This window comes from Megascapheus bottae, chromosome 1, assembly GCF_031878675.1.
Source record: "Megascapheus bottae isolate mThoBot1 chromosome 1, mThoBot2.hap1, whole genome shotgun sequence".
Taxonomy (NCBI): domain Eukaryota; kingdom Metazoa; phylum Chordata; class Mammalia; order Rodentia; family Geomyidae; genus Megascapheus; species Megascapheus bottae.
In genome coordinates this window covers 29,727,039-29,744,514 of record NC_143509.1, presented here as the reverse complement: position 1 = coordinate 29,744,514, position 17,476 = coordinate 29,727,039, and the positions used below count along the sequence as shown (strand labels likewise).

Genomic DNA, 17,476 nt, shown 5'->3' with positions numbered 1-17,476 from the left:
CTCTTCTATTTGAGCCACGCTTTTTTGCTGCTTATTTTGGAGATAGTCTTGCAGATTTTTTTACTTGCAAAGTGACTGGCTTTGAACCCCCGATGCCGTACCTTCTTCTCCAGGATTACAGGCGTGCGCCCCCAGCGCCTGGCTGTGATCACGTTTTGACTGGAAATGTTTGTGAGCGGTAGTGCCCACTGCAGTAGCCCTGGCTTGCGGGGGGGGGGGGGGGCGGGGGGGAGGAATGGGCACATAATGAAGAACCTGATCTGTGATCATTGGGCTGTGATTAAGCAGAATGTCTGTCCTCAGTGTTTGTAATGGCATGCTATGGCAGTATTGGCTGTTGCACTTACTGGACTGTTTCTCTAAATATTGACAGGAACCCCCCTGAAACACACACACACACACACACACACACACACACACACACACACACACAGAGTCAAGGTCAGCAAGTGGGAGCAGAGGCTTCTTTTGGTACTGAAAGATAGGTGATCTTTTGATACTTAGATTTCCAGCTGACATTGTGATCTGGCCTGCCTCTGGATGAAGGGTAGTGGGTAGATAAGTAGCTGAAGGAAGGTTCCTGAAGGAAGGAGTTGTTAGTTTGAAAAGATCTGGTTGAGATTTCTCTCGTTCCTGAGATTCCTGGGGGGAAAAAATCTTGTTTTCACCTGAATTTTTTTCTTGGACTCAATGTTTGTGAGTGTGAATGTGTGTATGTGTGTGTGTGTGTGTGTGTGCATGCATTCCTGTTATTTTTTGAAAGCAGTATCCAGTTGAAGTCAGTTATAATCCAGGTATGTGTAAAACCAAAGAGAAGAAAGAAACCTTTGTTCTATGCAAATGAGTGCCTGTCGTTCTTCCTGGCCTTGTCTAAGGCATCTCGCTGCCCATCTGCCCCTGAGACTCCACACTTGGTTTCCTTCCAAGCCTTGTCCACAGTCCAGGTGTGACAGGCCCTCTGGGGGCAGGTGATGGCTTATCCCCCCAAAACAGCCCTCCCTACCCCCTCCCCAGGGGCGACCCTCCCTAAAGGAGTCTTTCTTCCCTGGGCCTCCATGTTCTAGGAATTGGAGGACTATGTGAACCTGATGTCCTACCACCTTTACAATCTAACCTAGATGATGTGCCCAGGAAAGCCTGACTCCCTCTCATCCATTCTGACCAAAAACCCATCCAGAACCTTCCAGAACCGGGCCCAAAGCCAAGGACACAGGTAGGACAAGTGAGTGCGCATGCGCAGGGACAGTGCAGAGTGCGCCTCTCCTCAGCCAATAGGAGTTGCAGGTCCCCAGCTCCCTCCCCCGTGGGGCCCCAACCAGGCTCTTGTTGCCATGGAGACAGCAGCCTCCTCACTGACGCAGTGCAGCGCTGCCCACTCCCTAGCAACAAGTTTGCGCAGCCTCAGGCGCTCGCTCATTGGCTGGGAGGTTTGCAGAGGAGGGCCAGCTCCCCCGCCAGCCAAATGCAGTGATGACATCGCAGATGCAGCTATGCTAAGATGGACATGGAGACCCTCCCCATGCCCCTCCGCCCCCCAGGGAGGGATGTGGAGTCTCCTCTGGGGGGCGAATGACTCACACACTAGAGGATAGATGTTAAGGTGTGAGGCTTGTACAGCAATCCACAGTTGTCCCCCAGGCCCGGGGCATCTGACTGGACTCCAGGCCCTCTCCTGCCCTTCCTTGTCCTTGAAGACTGGGGGGGGGGGGACGACTCTGCCTCGGGGTGGCAGCTGGCCTTCCAGATCCGAGGCTCCTGACCTTGTCTCCCCAGCTAACCCCAGACCCATGCTCCTACCACCCATCTTGGGCAGCCCACAAAGCCTGAAACACTTGCTCTGGGGACAGCTTCCTCCGGCCAGTGACATTCCCTCCCCCTCCCTCCTCCCCCACCCCCTCCTTCCTCCCCCACCACCTCCTTCTTCCCTCCCTCAGGGCAACTCCCATCATACTCTCCATATTCAGAACTCTCCCGGCTCCTCCCGTAGTTCCTGCAGTCTGCCCCACCCCACCCCACCACCTGCCTCTAATCTCCACACCTTCAGACCGACGGACACAGACGGACGCCATCTACACACCAGATGCAGAAGGCAAGGCGTTCTGTGACTTCCTAGAGAGAAACCATCCAGAAAAGATTAACCCGTAAGCTAGTAGCATAGTTTTAGATCCCAGGGGAGAGAGACAAATGCCAGGAAGCATGATTTGGGGGAGGGGGGGCAGACTTTGTCTCTCTCTTCAGCTGGCCTGAGGCAAGCAGGACCCCCCATAGCACTGGGCACGGTGGAGCAGAGCTGTTTGCCTCAGGGTAGCCAGAAAGCAGAGAGACAAAAATGCCAGGGACCAGATAGACTCTCAGCATCCTGCCCCAAGGAAATCCATCCAGCTGGACCCCACACCTGAGTCAGCACGACCTCCTAACAGCCGCCAGGTGACATCCCAGCAGCCTGTCCATCAGCCAACTCCCAGCCCTGGGGGTGCATGGCTGCCTCAGCTGCCAGCCACACCCTGTCCCTTGTGAGGCTCCAGCTCAGATGTAGCAAAGGGACCCAGGGGTCAGGGCAACTTGAAAGAGCAGACATTTCTTTCCTGGCATCTCTGAAAGCTGAGGCCCAAGGTCAGGGTGTGGCTGGAGCTAGTTTCTCTGGCAGCTGCTCTCTAGGGTTTGCAAATGGCCCCTGGGGATTGGTGAGAGGCCAGCCCCTGCAAAAGTCCTCCACTGGACAGAAACCGCAGGCCTTCTTGCCGTGTGCAACAGCCTGGGGCCAGCCCCCAGCCCATGAGCTCATTTGTCCCCCACCCCCTCCTTTGTAGACCCGGTCTAGCTAGACGTAATGGCACCTACGTCATCCCAGCCCTTGGGAGGCAGAGGCGAAGGGACCTAGAGTTCCAGGCCGGCTGGGGTACCACAGTGAGACCCTGCCACAAACCAAGCAGGTGTGGCTCACACCTGTAATCCTAGCTACTGAAAAGGCTGAGAGCAGGGTTTGAAACCATCCTGGTTAGGAAAAACTAAGACTCTCTACAATAAAGCACCAAAACAAAGAAAAAAGCACTAGCCTTGAGGAAAGAAGCTCAGGGACAGTACCCAGACCCTGAGTTCAAGCTCCAGGACTGATACCCATCTCCAGATGCACTCACCCTGGGGTGAGTATACCAATATGTGACTTTATGAGGGACATAACTCAGTGAACACAGCACCCTAGAACGGACCACGTCTTCTCCCACACACCCACATGGCCTCCACTTACTGGGAAAAAGTCCGGATCTGAGCCACACCCTGCCCACAGACTTGGCCGTAGGAGGGCCACACGAGTTGCGTCCTTCTGCCTTTTGGCTGGTGTGAACCGTGCTGCCGTGACGTGGAATGCGTGGGCTGCCACGCCCTGGTTGTCAGTGTCCCTCCGTAGAAACCGGGGTCACTGGTTCACCACTGATCTCCTGAGGAACTGCCAGGCGGAACCACAGCTGCTGGACCATTTTACATCGCTGGGGGTTTCTTTCTGAGGTGATGACTGTTCCAAAATGACTGTGACTGTGATTGTACCACTCGGCAAATGTACTCAACTCCTTGTCACGCCTTAAGTAGTTGAATTGATGGGGTGTAAATTAGATCTCAATAAAAATGTTAGGGACCAGATTTGGTGTGTACCCCTGTGATCCCAGCAATCCAGGCAGAAGCAGGAGGAGAGCATGTGTAAGGGCAGCATGGGCTGTATAGGGAGACCCTGCCTTGAAAATAAAGAGAGAAGCCGGGCATGGTGGCTCACGCCTGTAATCCTAGCTACTCAGGATCTGAGGATCACTGTTCAAAGCCAGCCCGAGCACTAAAGTCCATGAGACACCTCCAATTAACCACTAGAAAACCAGCAGTGGCACCGTGGCTCAAGGGGTAGGGTGGTAGCCTTAAGCTGAAGAGCTCAGGGACAACACCCAGGCCCAGAGTTCAAGCCCCATGACCAATAACAAGAAAAAAAAATACAATAATGCCTATAAAATCCTTCCACTGAAATCACTTAAGGCTGTATTTTTCTATGAAGTTGGATTGTTCTCAGGCAGTGGTGGCTCATGCCTGCAATCCTAGCTGAATGGGAGATTGGAGGATTGTGATTTGAAGCCAGCTAGGGGGCAGAGGACTTTATGACTCCATCTCAACCATTAATTGGGCAAGCATTAATTGGTGCATCACTGTTAATTGGTGATGCATACCTGCCATTCCAGCTCTTAAGATAAAATATAAATAGAAGGATGGTGGCCCAGGAGCACACCCAAGTTGGAGAAGGGTGAAGGCAACCTATCTTAATAAGGGCCGGGAGTTTGGCCTAGTGGTAGAGTGCTCACCTAGCTTGCATGAAGCCCTGGGTTCAATTCCAGGTACCACATACATAGAAAAAGCCAGAAGTGGTGCTGTGTCTCAAGTGGCAGAGTGCTAGCCTTGAGCAAAATAAAGTCCAAGGACAGTGCCCAGGCCCTGAGTTCAAGCCCCAGGACTAGCAAAAAAAAAAAAATTCAGGGGCTGGGAGTTTGGCCTAGTGATAGAGTGCTTGCCTAGCATGCACAAATACCCAGGTTCGATTCCTCAGTACCACATACGTAGAAAAAAGCCGGAAGTAGTGGCTCAAGTGGTAGAGCACTAGCCTTGAGAAAAGCCCAAGGACAGTGCTCAGGCCCTGAGATCATGCCCAGGACTGGCAAGAAAAAAAAAATCAGCAATACAGAGCTGGATTTGCTTAGCAAATGTGAAGCCTATTACTACCAATCAGGAAAAAAGGAGGAGGCTGGGTGCCAATGGCTCATGCCTATAACCTCAAGAGGCTGAGATCTGGGGATCCTAGTTCAAAACCAGCCCAAGCAAAGAAGTCCCCGAGACTCTTATCTCCAGTGAACCATCAAAAACCCAATAATAGAGCTGTGGCTCAAAGTGGTAGCTAGCCTTGGGGGGGGGGGGAACCCTGGGGACAGTGGACAGTGCTCAGGCCCTGAGTTCAATCCCCAGTACTGGCAAAATAGGAGGAAGAAGAGGAACTAGATGAGAGTTTCTCTGAGACTGGAGGCTGCTCAGTGGTGAGCACTTGCCCTGCATTCCATCCCCAGCACTGAAAAAATCATTCATTCGTGTCAAGCCTGGCCAATGAGGCATGCAAATGCAAGAGTGCTGGGAGTTGTCTCCTGTTTTCTGCAGGAAGAAAGACTTAGGGTGCAGCTGGTCTCCCCCAAGTTGCCATGGTTGTCATTGTGTTCCTTCCAGTGCTTGGGAGTCTCCATCCTTGAAGCTAACCCCAAGATGGACAGGGTGAGCCACAGACTCCCCCCCAAAAAAAATTTTTCACAGTCACTTTTGCCCACCAGAAAACCTGAAGTAGCGCGGTGGCTCAAAGTGGTAGAGTATCATCCTTGAGTGAAAAAGCTCGGGGACAGTGCCCAGGCCCTGAGTTCAAGCCATGTTCAACAAAAAGAAAAGGAAAACTCTCAAACCGGTTGAAATTATGTTTTAGAAAATAGAAGCCGGGCGAGGTGGCTCACGCCTGTCATCCTAGCTTCTCAGGAGGCTGAGATCTGAGGATTGTGGTTCAAAGCCAGCCCGGGCACTAAAGTCTGTAAGACTTTTATCTCCAATCAACCACCAGAAAATGGGATGTGGGGCTGTGGCTCAAGTGGTAGGATGATAGCCTTGAGCTGAAGAGCTCAGGGACAGCACCCAAGCCCAGAGTTCCAGCCCCATGACTGATCCAGGCATTTGTGGCTCACACTTGGTCATCTTGGTGCTCAGGATGCTGACATCTGAGGATCAAGGTTCGAAACCACTTTTGGTAGGAAGGTCTGTGAGACTTATCTCCAGTAAATCACCAAAAGGCTGGAAATGGGAGCATGGTTCAAGTGGTAGAGCACCAGCCGTGAGCAGGAGAACACAAGGTAAAAATGGGGAGGCCCTGAGTTCAGAGCACCACAAAGCCAGTAGTCCTGGCTACTTGAAAGGCAAAGAGCAAGGATCAAAGTTCAAAGCTAATCCGGGCACAGTGGTTTACGACTCCCAGGCCCAGAGTTCAAGCCTCACAACCAACAGAAAAAGTTCAAAGCTAGCCTGGACAGAAAAGTTTGTGAGACTCCATCTCAACTTATGGCTGGGCTTTGATACCTGCACCTTTACATCCCAGCTACAGAAGAAGCACGGGGAGAAAGATGAAACTCCAGCCTGGCCTAGGAATAAGGCTAGATGAAAATAACAAATATAAGGCAGGTACTGGTGGTTCACAGCTACTCGGGAAGCTGAGATCTGAGGATCCCAGTTGAAAGCCAGCCAGGCAGGAAAGCCTATGTCTTTGTCTTATCTCCATTAACCACCAGGGGGAAAATGAAAACAAAAAGTGGCACTGTGGCTCAAATGGCAGAGCGCTAGCCTTGAGGAAAAAGAGCTCAGGGACAGCCCCCAAGCCGTGAGTTCAAGCCCCACAACTACCACCACCACCAGCAACAAAAAAAAAGTATAGCAGGCTCTTTTTTGAGGGGAAGCGAACAGTGAATAAAGGTGAATATAATCCAAATTAGCTGGTTTGCATCAATCAAAGCAATGAAACCGGTCGAAACTGTATTTTAGGAAGTAGAAGCCGGGTGTGGTAGCTCACGCCTCTCACCCTAGCTACCCAAGAGGCTGAGATCTGAGGATCATTGTTCGAAGCCAGCCCGGGCACTAAAAACCGTGAGACTCTGATCTCCAGTTAACCACTAGAAAACCAGAAGTGGTGCTGTGGCTCAGGGGTTGAGCGGTAGCCTTGAGCTGAAGAGCTCAGGGACAGCGCCCAGGCCCAGAGGTAGGGCAGAAGCCTTGAGCTGAAGAGCTCAGGGACAGTGCCCAGGCCCAGAGATCAAGCCCCATGACCAACACAGAGAGAGAATAGAGACAGTAAGAGAGAGATGGAGGGGGGAATTGACCCAGATACATTGTCCGCACACCGGGAATTGTCACAATACAGCCCCTCTTATACAATTAATGTATATTAGTAAAGCATTTTAATTAACATAATCCAAAACTGAAAAGCGTGGCAGAATGCGTTCAAACTGCAGTACCACCAAAAATAAAATACTTGTGTCCCCTGCCTCTGTGTCGGCTGCAGCAGCCGTGGAGAACCAATGTGACAATCAGAATTAAACTTTTTTTTTTCCCCCAAATGTATTGGCTGTGGCTGTCCCGTCCTCCACCCCACCCCCAGTGCTGGAGATGAGCCAAAGACATCCATGCACTAGCAAAAGCTCACCCTTGAGGCACACCTAAGCCTCCAACCATTTCCTTTGTAATTTTTTTTTGTTTATTGAGATAGATCTATGTAGCCCAGGCTGGTCTGGGACTCACAGTCTCTATGTTTGTGGAGGATGACAGGTACACACACACACACACACACACACACAAAGCCTTGAGTCTATCAGACTGACACTTTTGAGGAGCAGAGCATAAATCTCAGCCATGGCTGACCAGAGGATTTCCGCCTCTGCAGCAGGCAGGCACCTATTTTCCCTGGGTAAAAAAATTAACCATCTTGGCCCTGTACCAATGATTCACGCCTGTCATCCTAGCTACTCAGAAGGCTGAGATCTGAGGATTACAGTTCAAAGCCAGCTCAGGCAGGAAAGCCCATGCAAGTCTTATCTCCAGTGAACCCCTAGAAAACCAGAAGTGGCGCTGTGGCTCAAGTGGTAGAGCGGTAGCCTTGAGCTGAAGAGCTCGGGGACAGCGCCCAGGCCCAGAGTTCAAGCCTCATGACCATCCAAAAATAATAACCATCTTAATGCCACAGGGTGGCCTCCGGGGTATATGTCCCTCACCCCCAACCACACACTCATGCACGCACGCACGCACGCACGCACGCACGCACGGTCACCTCAGAGCTGCTGGCTCCGTGAGTGGCCTGAGGCTGACTGTGAAACAGGTACACCTCCACATGCACACGTGCACGCGCACACACGCCAGGGCCTGGCAAGTGACCAGGGAGCCAAGGCCACTGGGAGACGGGGAGGGGACTGTGGTTCTCCCAGCTGGGCCGTGGGAGGGTTGTGAGCAGGAAGAAGACAGGGAGGCTCTGGCTTCCGGAGGACTTCCTGTGGCTGCCAGAAGGATGTAGGGATGCCAGTGAGGAGAACGGGAGTCCAGCCTGGCCCCTAGCCAGGGAGAGTGGTGTTCCATGGGTGGCTCTACCCGGGTTCCTCCATGGCCTGTCTGTCCATGGTGGTCCCCTGCCCGGCATAGCACTAGCCAGATGGCCTGCCATTTTCCAGCTCTTCCTCACTGGGGTGGAGCAATAGCACTGTGGCCACTGAAGTTCCCAGGTGTCTCAAGTGTGCCAAGGACAAACAGGTGGCTATCTAGGGCCCAGCCACAATGTCACCCCTGTAATCAGCCTCCACTGCCCCAGATTCCCACCTATCCATTCAGCCCACCCGAGATCCAAAATAGTCCTACAGCGAGGAGCAGATGGCTCATGCCTGTAATCCCAGCTACACAGGAGACGGAAGTAGACGTGTCTCAGTCCCAGTCCGGCCCCAAGAGAAAATGTGAGAACCCAATCTGGGGTGGGGGATTAAAAAAAAAAAAGCAAAATGGGGGCTTAGGGTCATGGTTCAAGTGGGAGAGTGCCTGCCTGAGGCCCTGAGTTCTAACCATAGTACCACCAAAAAAAAGAAAATGTGTTTTAAGTTACAGGTGTGCTGAGTGTACAGTTTGCATCCTTGTTCCCTACATGCTACAATGTAGCAGCTATTTCCATAGCACTGACTTTGTATCAGGATTCTCCTGGTCTAGAGATGGAAGACTCTTGGCAAGCCATGTTGGAGGGGGGACTGGAGTACCTTTGTATCCCAATTCCACTGCCATGGCACACACACACACACACACACACACACACACACACACACACACACACACACACACGGGGGGGGGGGGGTGCTGTCCCCATGATCCAGATTGGTAATGATAATCTTTTCTCATGCTTTTCTTGGCGAGTGTTCTGTCCAGTGCTACCACTGGGGTGGCCAACAGCCAATCCAGCCATGCCGAAGTCAAAAGATCCGGGTCTGAATCGGCCCCTCCATGGGACTTGAATCTCAGGTCTTCCGGGGAGGGCCTTGTGTTTCGGGCAGTGGGATGGGAAGTCTGGTGCCTGCTGTCCAGATGATGAAGGTGATGGGGACAAAGGTGTCACACTGGACCAGACAGGCCTGGCTCAGAGCCAGCTGATCTCCTGGAAATACTGACAATTGGGTGTACCAATTTTTTTCTTTAAGAAAAAAGAAATTGTCGGGCCGGGAGTTTGGCCTAGTGGTTAAAGTGCTTGCCTAGCATGCATGAAGACCAAAGTGCTTGCCTAGCATGCATGAAGACCCGGGTTCGATTCCTCGGTACCACATACATAGAAAAAAGCCAGAAGTGGTGCTGAGGCTCAAGTGGTAGAGCTCTAGCCTTGAGAAAGTCCAAGGACAGTGCTCAGGCCCTGAGCTCAAGCCCAGGACTGGCAATAAAAAAAAAAAAGAAAAAGAAATTGTCAGGTGCTGCTGGCTCACGCCTGTCATCCTAGCTACTCCAGAGGCTAAGATCTGAGGATTGCGGTTCAAAGCCAGCCTGGGCACTAAAGTCTGTGAGATTCTTGTGTCTAATGAACCACCAGAAAACCAGAAGTGGTGCTATGGCTCCAGGGGTAGAGCGCTAGCCTTGAGCAAAGGAGCTCAGGGACAGCACCCAGGCCCCAAGTTCAAGCCCCACAACCAACCAAAAAAATGCCAGCTGTGTATATTTGGCATAGCTCAGATGGTAGACCACAAGCCAGGCAGCTGCGCAAGCACAAAGCTGCCACTTTCGACCCAGATACCGGGGGGAGAGAGGAATCTGACTGGAAAGGGTGGTCATGCCTGTCATATCCACATGGAAGCACGAGGATCAACAGTTCTAAACCTGCCTGCGCTTCATAGAGAGACCTTGTCCCCAAAACAGACAAACTCACTGATAATCCCTGCAACTGAGACAATTCAAGCTGAGATTTTTTTTTTTGACTTAGGATGGTATGGAAGCAGATCCAAACAACCATTCTGGTTTTCATGTTCCTGACAGCAAACTCAGTAGATTCTGTTCCACACTGGGTTATAAAAGAGGCTTTGCGGGGATTTGCCTCTCTCAGGGCTAACGTGCTCCCAGCTCTGTTCAGGCATGTCTAAACAAGCTAGAACGCTCAACCGATTAGCTGGAATTAATGCCATTTTTTTTCTTTTTTTCGTTTTCTTTGGTGCCAGTCCTGGGACTTGAACTCAGGGTCTGAGTATTTTTAACTTACGATGGGTTTGTTGATAAGCATATCTCCTGGTACATCAAAAATCACCTGTGTCCATAAACTTCATCCTTCTTGGCAGAATCCAGGTGTTGGAAGGAAAGGTTTGGTGCACACGCGGATTATCTGAGTGGTGGTTGAATGGTTGGCGCTCACGGTGCCCGTCTGACCACAGCCCCACCTCACAGGACTGTTGTAGGGTCGCATTTGTTGGTGGGAAGTCCTGGAAGCTGTGCCTGAGTGGCCGGGGGAGCCACCCTGAGTGCCAGTGGCTAACAGAAGGGCTGGCCGGTGTCCAGAGCTGCTGGCACTGGCCCATTCCAATCTGTCTTGGGCGCTCGCGTTTATCCACGGCTTCAGCAACCCGCCGGCCTTGGCCTTGCTCCAGCCTGCTTCTTGGGTGGACTCCGCCGTGAGCCTTGTGTCTGTCCCCACTGCTCAGCCACCCGGCTGGGTATGGGGGCTTCTAGCCAGGACTGGACTGCAGTTTCAGCACTCTGCTCCCCTAGATCTTTCCGGATACCCTGGCCCTAGAGAGCAGGAGCCCTAGAGAGCTGGGCCCCGTGCTTATACCCATAGTCCTAGCTACTCAAGAGGCGGAGGCTCGAGGTCTCCAGCCCAGGCTGGAAAGTCTGTCCAACTCTGAATCTCCACCAAAAACCCAGGTGTGGCGCCGTGGCTCAAGTGATAGAGCACCAGCTCTTGAGTAAAAGAAAAAGTTCAAGGACAGCACCCAGGCCCCGAGTTCGAGCCTCAGGACCAGCACATGCATGCGCGCTCCTACCCGTAGAGAACCTAAAGTGGCTCCTTAAGGAAGTCCAGTGGGGCTTCAGTGACAGTGGCAAACGCGGGGCTCTGTCCCGATGGCTTTCCAACCGGGACTTGCCAAGATGTCCTACGTGAACCAGGTCCCCTCCAGCTCCTGCAACTACCTGCCCTTTGCCTAGTCTACCGTCCACCTACACGACCTGCACCCCAGGACCCACTGTAAACTCCAGCAGGCTCATCCCGATTGCTGTCTGGCCAGCCCGGCCCCTCACCGGGTTCCCCAGCTCTGGTCCACATGCAGACCCAAGCTCAGGACAGTGGGGAGCATGCATGGCCTCGGAGAGTGGGGTGGGCCCTGCTCTCCCAGACCCTCATTGGCCTGCTGTCTTTCTCCGATCCCTCATGCAGGACGGTTACAGCGAGGGACAGCCATGTCCAGCCGGAAGTACAAGGACAGACCGGACGACCAGCCTGGTGCCCGTGGAGACCCGTACTCCCAGCCAGGTGGGTGTCCACAGAGCCGTGGTGACAGGGGAGGTGAGGAATGTGACTCCTGACCCAGGGCTCAACTCTTCGCTCTGTGGGGTTTTCCAGAGATGTCTGTGGGAGCCCTGGGGTCAGAGGGAGACACAGGGGCTGACTGAGGACATGTGGGGGGGGTACACACAAGGTCACAGCGGGTCATCAGCAGGCACTAGGCCCAGACTTAAATATCTCCTGAGTTTCAGGCGCCTGAGCCCCGGCCTGGCCGCAGGTCTTTGGGTGTAGGCTGAGCATCCAAAAGAAAATGGGGGGCGGGAGGGGGTGCAGTCAAGTGGCTGGTGCCCTAGATTTGAGCCAGCACCTTGGTCTCAAGTCCACACCTCAAAGGCCCAGCCACGCCCCCCATTAAACCAAGTGAGGCGCCATTTCCTCCCCCCAAGGACTCTGTTAGAGCAGGCCGCCCTGCAAGGAACTTGCTAGAAATCCAAGCCACACCCACACCCCCTTCCATCCTCTCCTCCACAGGGCCGAGTCACCGGAGTCACGACACCCCCATGTACCCATCAACTAGTTCCCACCATTCTCCACCGCCGCGTCCCAAGACGCAGTCCCCGTCTCCCCCAGGACCCTCTCGGCGGCCGCCTCCACCACCAGCACGCCCGGGCGCAGCCCCGTGGAACGGCTCCGGAAACGGTGCCGCCCGGGACAACTCCGCCCGGGACAACTCCGCCCGCGGCTTCCACGAGAAGCCATCATTCTCAGGCAGGGGACCGAAGGCCAGCACCGGACCCAGACCCGCGCCCCTGCACTACTGCGAAGTCTGCAAGATCAGCTGCGGGGGCCTCCAGGTTAGCCACGCGTGGGGACCCCCCAGGCTGGGCAGAGATCAGGCCTGCAGCCCTGGGGGTGGCACCTGGTAGGGGTAGACAAGGTACTCACCATCCAGTGTGGGGTGGCAGGGCCAGTGAGGCACACAGAGCCGGGAGGTTGACTCAGTTTCCAACCGGGGGGTCTGTCATGCTGTCCCCAGGCAGCTCCCAGGCTCCCTGAGCCTGTGGAAGGCTCTAGAAGTCTCAGCCTGGGTCTGGTGCCTACTGGTGAGGGGCGGCTTGCTCCAGGCCTCCCCCACACACACTTTACCTCCTTCCATTTCCAGCTGGTTATGGGGTTGTCATAGAGGGTCACGGAAGCAGAAAGACACTGCTGAACTGGCACGTGCAGACACGTGTGTGGAGGTGCATCCTATATGTGCCTTCACGTGTGGGCGCCTTGGGTTGTGTGTGCACGTGCACATGTGCGTGATTGTGTGTATGCATGGGTGTGTAGACAACGTGCACCTGTGACACTCAAGATTTCCCGGGGAAGGATTCCTAGTGAGACACAGCTTGAGGCCAGCTGATCCTCAGAACTGTCATTCCACATCCGAGCTCCAACGTAGCGAAACACACATCCTGACTGTCGTCGAATCCTCTGAAAGGACGCTCTGTGTAGAGACACAGAGACCACAGTCACGGCCTCTGCAGACCCATGAGCTCCCCCACCCTCCACAGGACCCCCCCTGAGTCCCCTGAGAATTGCTGAGGACAGAGCCCCACCAGTTCCTATCCCCATTTGTGTATGTGCTTTTATCTTTCATTTCAGGACTCTTGATATGGGAATACACACCAAGCTGGGTGACGGTGGCTCACGCCTGTCATCCTAGCTACTCAGGAAGCTGAGATCTGATTTTGTTTGGTTGGTTTTTGTTGTTACTGTTTTTTGCCAATCCTAGGCTTGAGCTCAGGGCCTGAGCACTGTCCTTGGGCTTTCTCAAGCCTAGGGCTCTACCACTTGAGCCACAGCACTTCTGACTTTTTCTGTGTTTTTGGTACCAAGGTATTGAACCCAGGGCTTCATGCATGCTAGGCAAGCACTCTACCACTAGGCCATGCTCCTGGCCCCTAGGAAGCTGAGAGCTGAGGATCGAGGTTCAAAGTCAGCGTGGACAGGAAAATCCTTGAGACTCTTATCACCAGGAACCACCCGAAAACCCGAGTTAGTATTTTTGCTCAAAGTAGTAGAGCATTAGCCTTGAGCTGAAGAGCTAAGGGATAGCACCCAGGCCCTGAGTTCACCACCACCAAAAGTTAATTAATTAAAGGTTTGCCCTCTGCCCCACTCCCTGCCCTAAGCTCTGCCTCCAGAACCTACTGTGGGCACAGATCTCCTGCCTGTACCTGGGATAAGGTTCTCTCTAGAGTCCACTCAGGGCCTGATAAGAACATGATGGGTGGGGGCCCAGTGTGAGGTGTGTGGACTGCCACTCATCTTTCTCCAGGGTTGTAAAAAGAAAAAAGAAATAGATCCCGGAGCTGGGATTCCGCCAGAGCTGGGCCAGCAGATATTTTGAGCCCAGCAGATATTTTCAGCCCAGCAGATATTTTGAGCCCAGCCGATGGGGCCTGTGGGGGCTGTAGCAGCCCATGGTTCTCACGTGGAATCCTTCCATGTATTGGCAGCTGTCTAGAAAGCGCAGGGGCAGCGCCCATGTCTGTAGGCAGCTGAGATCTGAGGTCCTGTAAGAGAAAGCCAGACGTGTTGTTACCACTGCCTCCTGTTGCTGATGGTTTCTTAAGATAGGGCTCTATTTTTAGAAGAGAGGAAACCTGAGCCAGGAATTTGGCCTAGTGGTAGAGTGCTTGCCAAGCATGCACAAAGACCAGGGTTCGATTTCTCAGTATCAGATATACAGAAAAAGCCGGAAGTGGTGCTGTGGCTCAAGTGGTAGAGCGCTGGCCTTGAGAAAGCCCAAGGATAGTGCTCAGGCTTGAGTTCAGGTCCCAGGACTGGCAAAGAAAGAAAGAGAGAAAGAAAGAAAGGAAGGAAGGAAGGAAGGAAGGAAGGAAGGAAGGAAGGAAGGAGAAGGGGAAGGGAAGAGAAAGAAAGGAAGCCTGATTTATGACTTTCAGCCTCAGCTTCTGAGTCTAATAAAGTGACAGTCACAGCCAGGCACTGGTGGCTCACGCCTGTCATCCTAGCTACTCAGGAGGCTGAGATGTGAGGATCACAGTTCAAAGCCAGCCCAGAGATGGGAAAGTCTATGAGACTTTTTATCTCTGATTAGCCAGCAAAAAGCCAAAAGCAGGGCTGGCTCAAGTGGTAGAGCACCAACCTTGAGAAAAAAAAAATTTTTAAAGCACAAAGAGGGCCCCTAAACCCCAGGACCAACTCTCAAAGGAAAAAAGACAGTCACACTTGTCCAGCACCAGCAGGTGAACGGGGGGGAGGGAGGCAGCTGTCCCCCATCTCCCTCCATGCCCCTGCGCAGAGGTGGGTGACACATGGCTCAGGCCACCTCCTTTCCTCTACTGCAGACCTACCGGGACCACCTGGAAGGGCAGAGGCACCGGAAGAAGGAGGCGGCTCAGCGGTCGGGCACGCAATCCGGCGGGGCTGGGCAGGGCCAGCTGCACTGTGACCTGTGCTCTGTGTCCTGCACCGGGGCGGACGCCTACGCCGCCCACATCCGGGGAGCCAAGCACAAGAAGGTAGGAGGGAACCCGGGGGGGGCACCCTGGAAAACGGCAGCGGCACAGCGCCCCATGGCGGCGGTGCTGTGGAGGGGTGGGCATGGCCTGCTCACCTGTGAGGTGAAGGACAGGACTCTCCCCACCACACACACACTTGGGACACCTGCCTAGGCACAGCTGCTCAGGGACCAGCGGGCGCTGTCCCACTGCACAGCCACCAACACGCAGGTAGGTGTTCGAGCCAGCCTACCTCATGTCCTCCTGCCCGCTGGGACATGTTCTGGAAGTAACTGGGGACGGGGGGCAGTGACACAGCCTCTGTGACGTGGGGTTGAGGACAGGAGACTCAGTTGGCAGTCAGGTCAGACCAGGTGGCTGGTGTGGATAGGGGAGGACAGAACAGGCCCCTGTGTGCCTTCAACCAGAAGTGTATGAGGGTCGAGGCCAGCACCTGGGCAGATGTACCCAGGCTTGTGCACGTGTGTGTGTGTGTGCGTGTCAGGCCCTCGGCACCGAGGTGCTGTCCCTTAGCTTTTTTCTTTTTTGGCTGAAGGCTGGTGCTCTACCACTTGAGCCAAAGCTCCACTTCTCACTTTTTGCTGGTGCATGGGAGATAAAGATCTCGCAGACTTTTTCGGCCCCCAGGCTGGCTTCAAACAGCGATCCTCAAATCTCAGCCTCCCGTGGAGCTGGGATGACAGGCGCCAGCCATGCTGTTGTTGTTGCGAGACACACGGGTGGAGACAGGGTCTGACTCTGTATCCCAGGCCCGTCTGTAGAGACCAGGCTAAGCCTCAACCCTGCGGTCCCCACGCCCCCACCTCCTTCAGGGCTGGGGTTATAGGTGTGCCCCAGCATACCCGGATGCCGCGCATGCGCCCTCACTCCGCCTCACTCCACACCACAGGCCTCTCTGGGCCTGGGCCCTGGGCGACAGAGCCGGGTGGCTGTCAGCTGTGGGGGGCGGGAGGGGACGCTGGAGAAGGGGTGTGGGCAGAGAGAGTGGGGAGGGTGGGAACTCCCCCCCTCCCGGCCAGGGCCGCCCCCCTCCGCCCTCTCGCGGGGTTCGGAGCGTGGCCCTGACAGGCGTGTCGTCCGTGGCAGGTCTACAAGCTGCACACCAGGCTGGGGAAGCCGATTCCCGCCCTTGAGCCGGTGCCGAGGGGCTCCGCCGCCGCCGCCGCCGCCGCCGCCCGCGACCCGGCCGCCCCCGCCGCCGCCGCCGCCGCCCGCGACCCGGCCGCCGCCGCCGCCGCCCGCAACCCGGGCGGCCCTGCCGAGGCCCACTCCAGGCGGCTCGGGGCCGGCAGGCCAGGCAGGGCCCAGGCGCCTCGCCGCCATGGTACGCGAGTCCCTCCTCCCGCGCGTGGACTGGAGGGGACCTCAGGCTGGAAGTTAAGATCCAGGCGGCCTGAGAGGCTAGGGCGCGTGCGCGTGTCCGTGTGGGCATGCATGGAGTGTGCGCATGCGTGCGTCCGCGCACGCGTGCTAGAGCTTGAACGCAGGGCCTAGGCCCTGTTCCTGAGTTCTTGTGCTCAAGGGTGGTGCTCTACCGCTTGAGCCGCAGCTCCACTGATGGCTTTCTACTGGAACACTGGCAGTAAGAGTCTGACAGACTCTTCTGCCCAGGCTGGCTTTGAACCTGGATCCGCGGAAATCAGCCTCCTGGGTATCTGGAATGATAGGCAGGAGCCAGTGCTTACCCCTCCCCACCACCACCACCACCCCAGCTGACAGCTGCCCTGGTGACAGAACCCAGGGCCTCACACATGCTAAGCAAGCAGTCATCATCTCTGAATCTCCACACACACACACACACACACACACACACACACACACACATCTGCCGTGCACCCCAGCCCTTGGTTGGTTGGTCTGAAGACAGGCTATGACAACGGAGCCTAGCTAACCCCAAACTTTCCATCCTCCTGCCTCCGTGTCCCAATGGCTAGGATTACAGATATGGCCACCTCACCCGGCAGGGAACTTTGATAAAGAAATTTCTCTCTCCAGAGGCCACATAAATTTGCCTGATTTGTAAGGTGTGGTATGCCCTTTGGTCTATCCACTATCTCCTAGTGGATTAACTCAGAACTAGAGAGACCTTCTATCCTGGGTAGCTTCTCCAACCCAGCTACCCAAACCCAGGGCTCAGAGTGGCCTCTCTGCTTTCCCAGCTGTCATGAAATTAAGTCCAAGCTAAGCACAAACGTACAAGGGGAGACATGGTGCCTCACGCCTGTAATCCCAGCACTTGGGAGGCAGAGTTCCAAACCTGCCTAGGTTGTATAGTGAGACATATTTATCTCAAATCAAAACACCAACAAAAATCAAGTCAAGTAAATAAACAGAAGAATATGCAGTAAATATAAACTTGTATTTGTGGATAAACAGTCAATAAGACAGACCTGTG

General features: G+C 54.4%; 1 protein-coding gene across 1 annotated transcript in view; it reads left to right on the top strand.

The window, feature by feature from the left end:
- Positions 1 to 17,476, top strand: part of Zfr2 (zinc finger RNA binding protein 2) — a 31,535-nt gene that overhangs the window by 2,814 nt on the left and 11,245 nt on the right. The window contains exons 3-6 of the mRNA XM_090341561.1: positions 11,480 to 11,575; positions 12,080 to 12,402; positions 14,908 to 15,081; positions 16,168 to 16,405. Of these exons, the coding sequence (XP_090197687.1) occupies positions 11,503 to 11,575; positions 12,080 to 12,402; positions 14,908 to 15,081; positions 16,168 to 16,405 (808 nt within the window). The 5' untranslated portion in view covers positions 11,480 to 11,502. The remainder of the gene's footprint in view (positions 1 to 11,479; positions 11,576 to 12,079; positions 12,403 to 14,907; positions 15,082 to 16,167; positions 16,406 to 17,476) is intronic.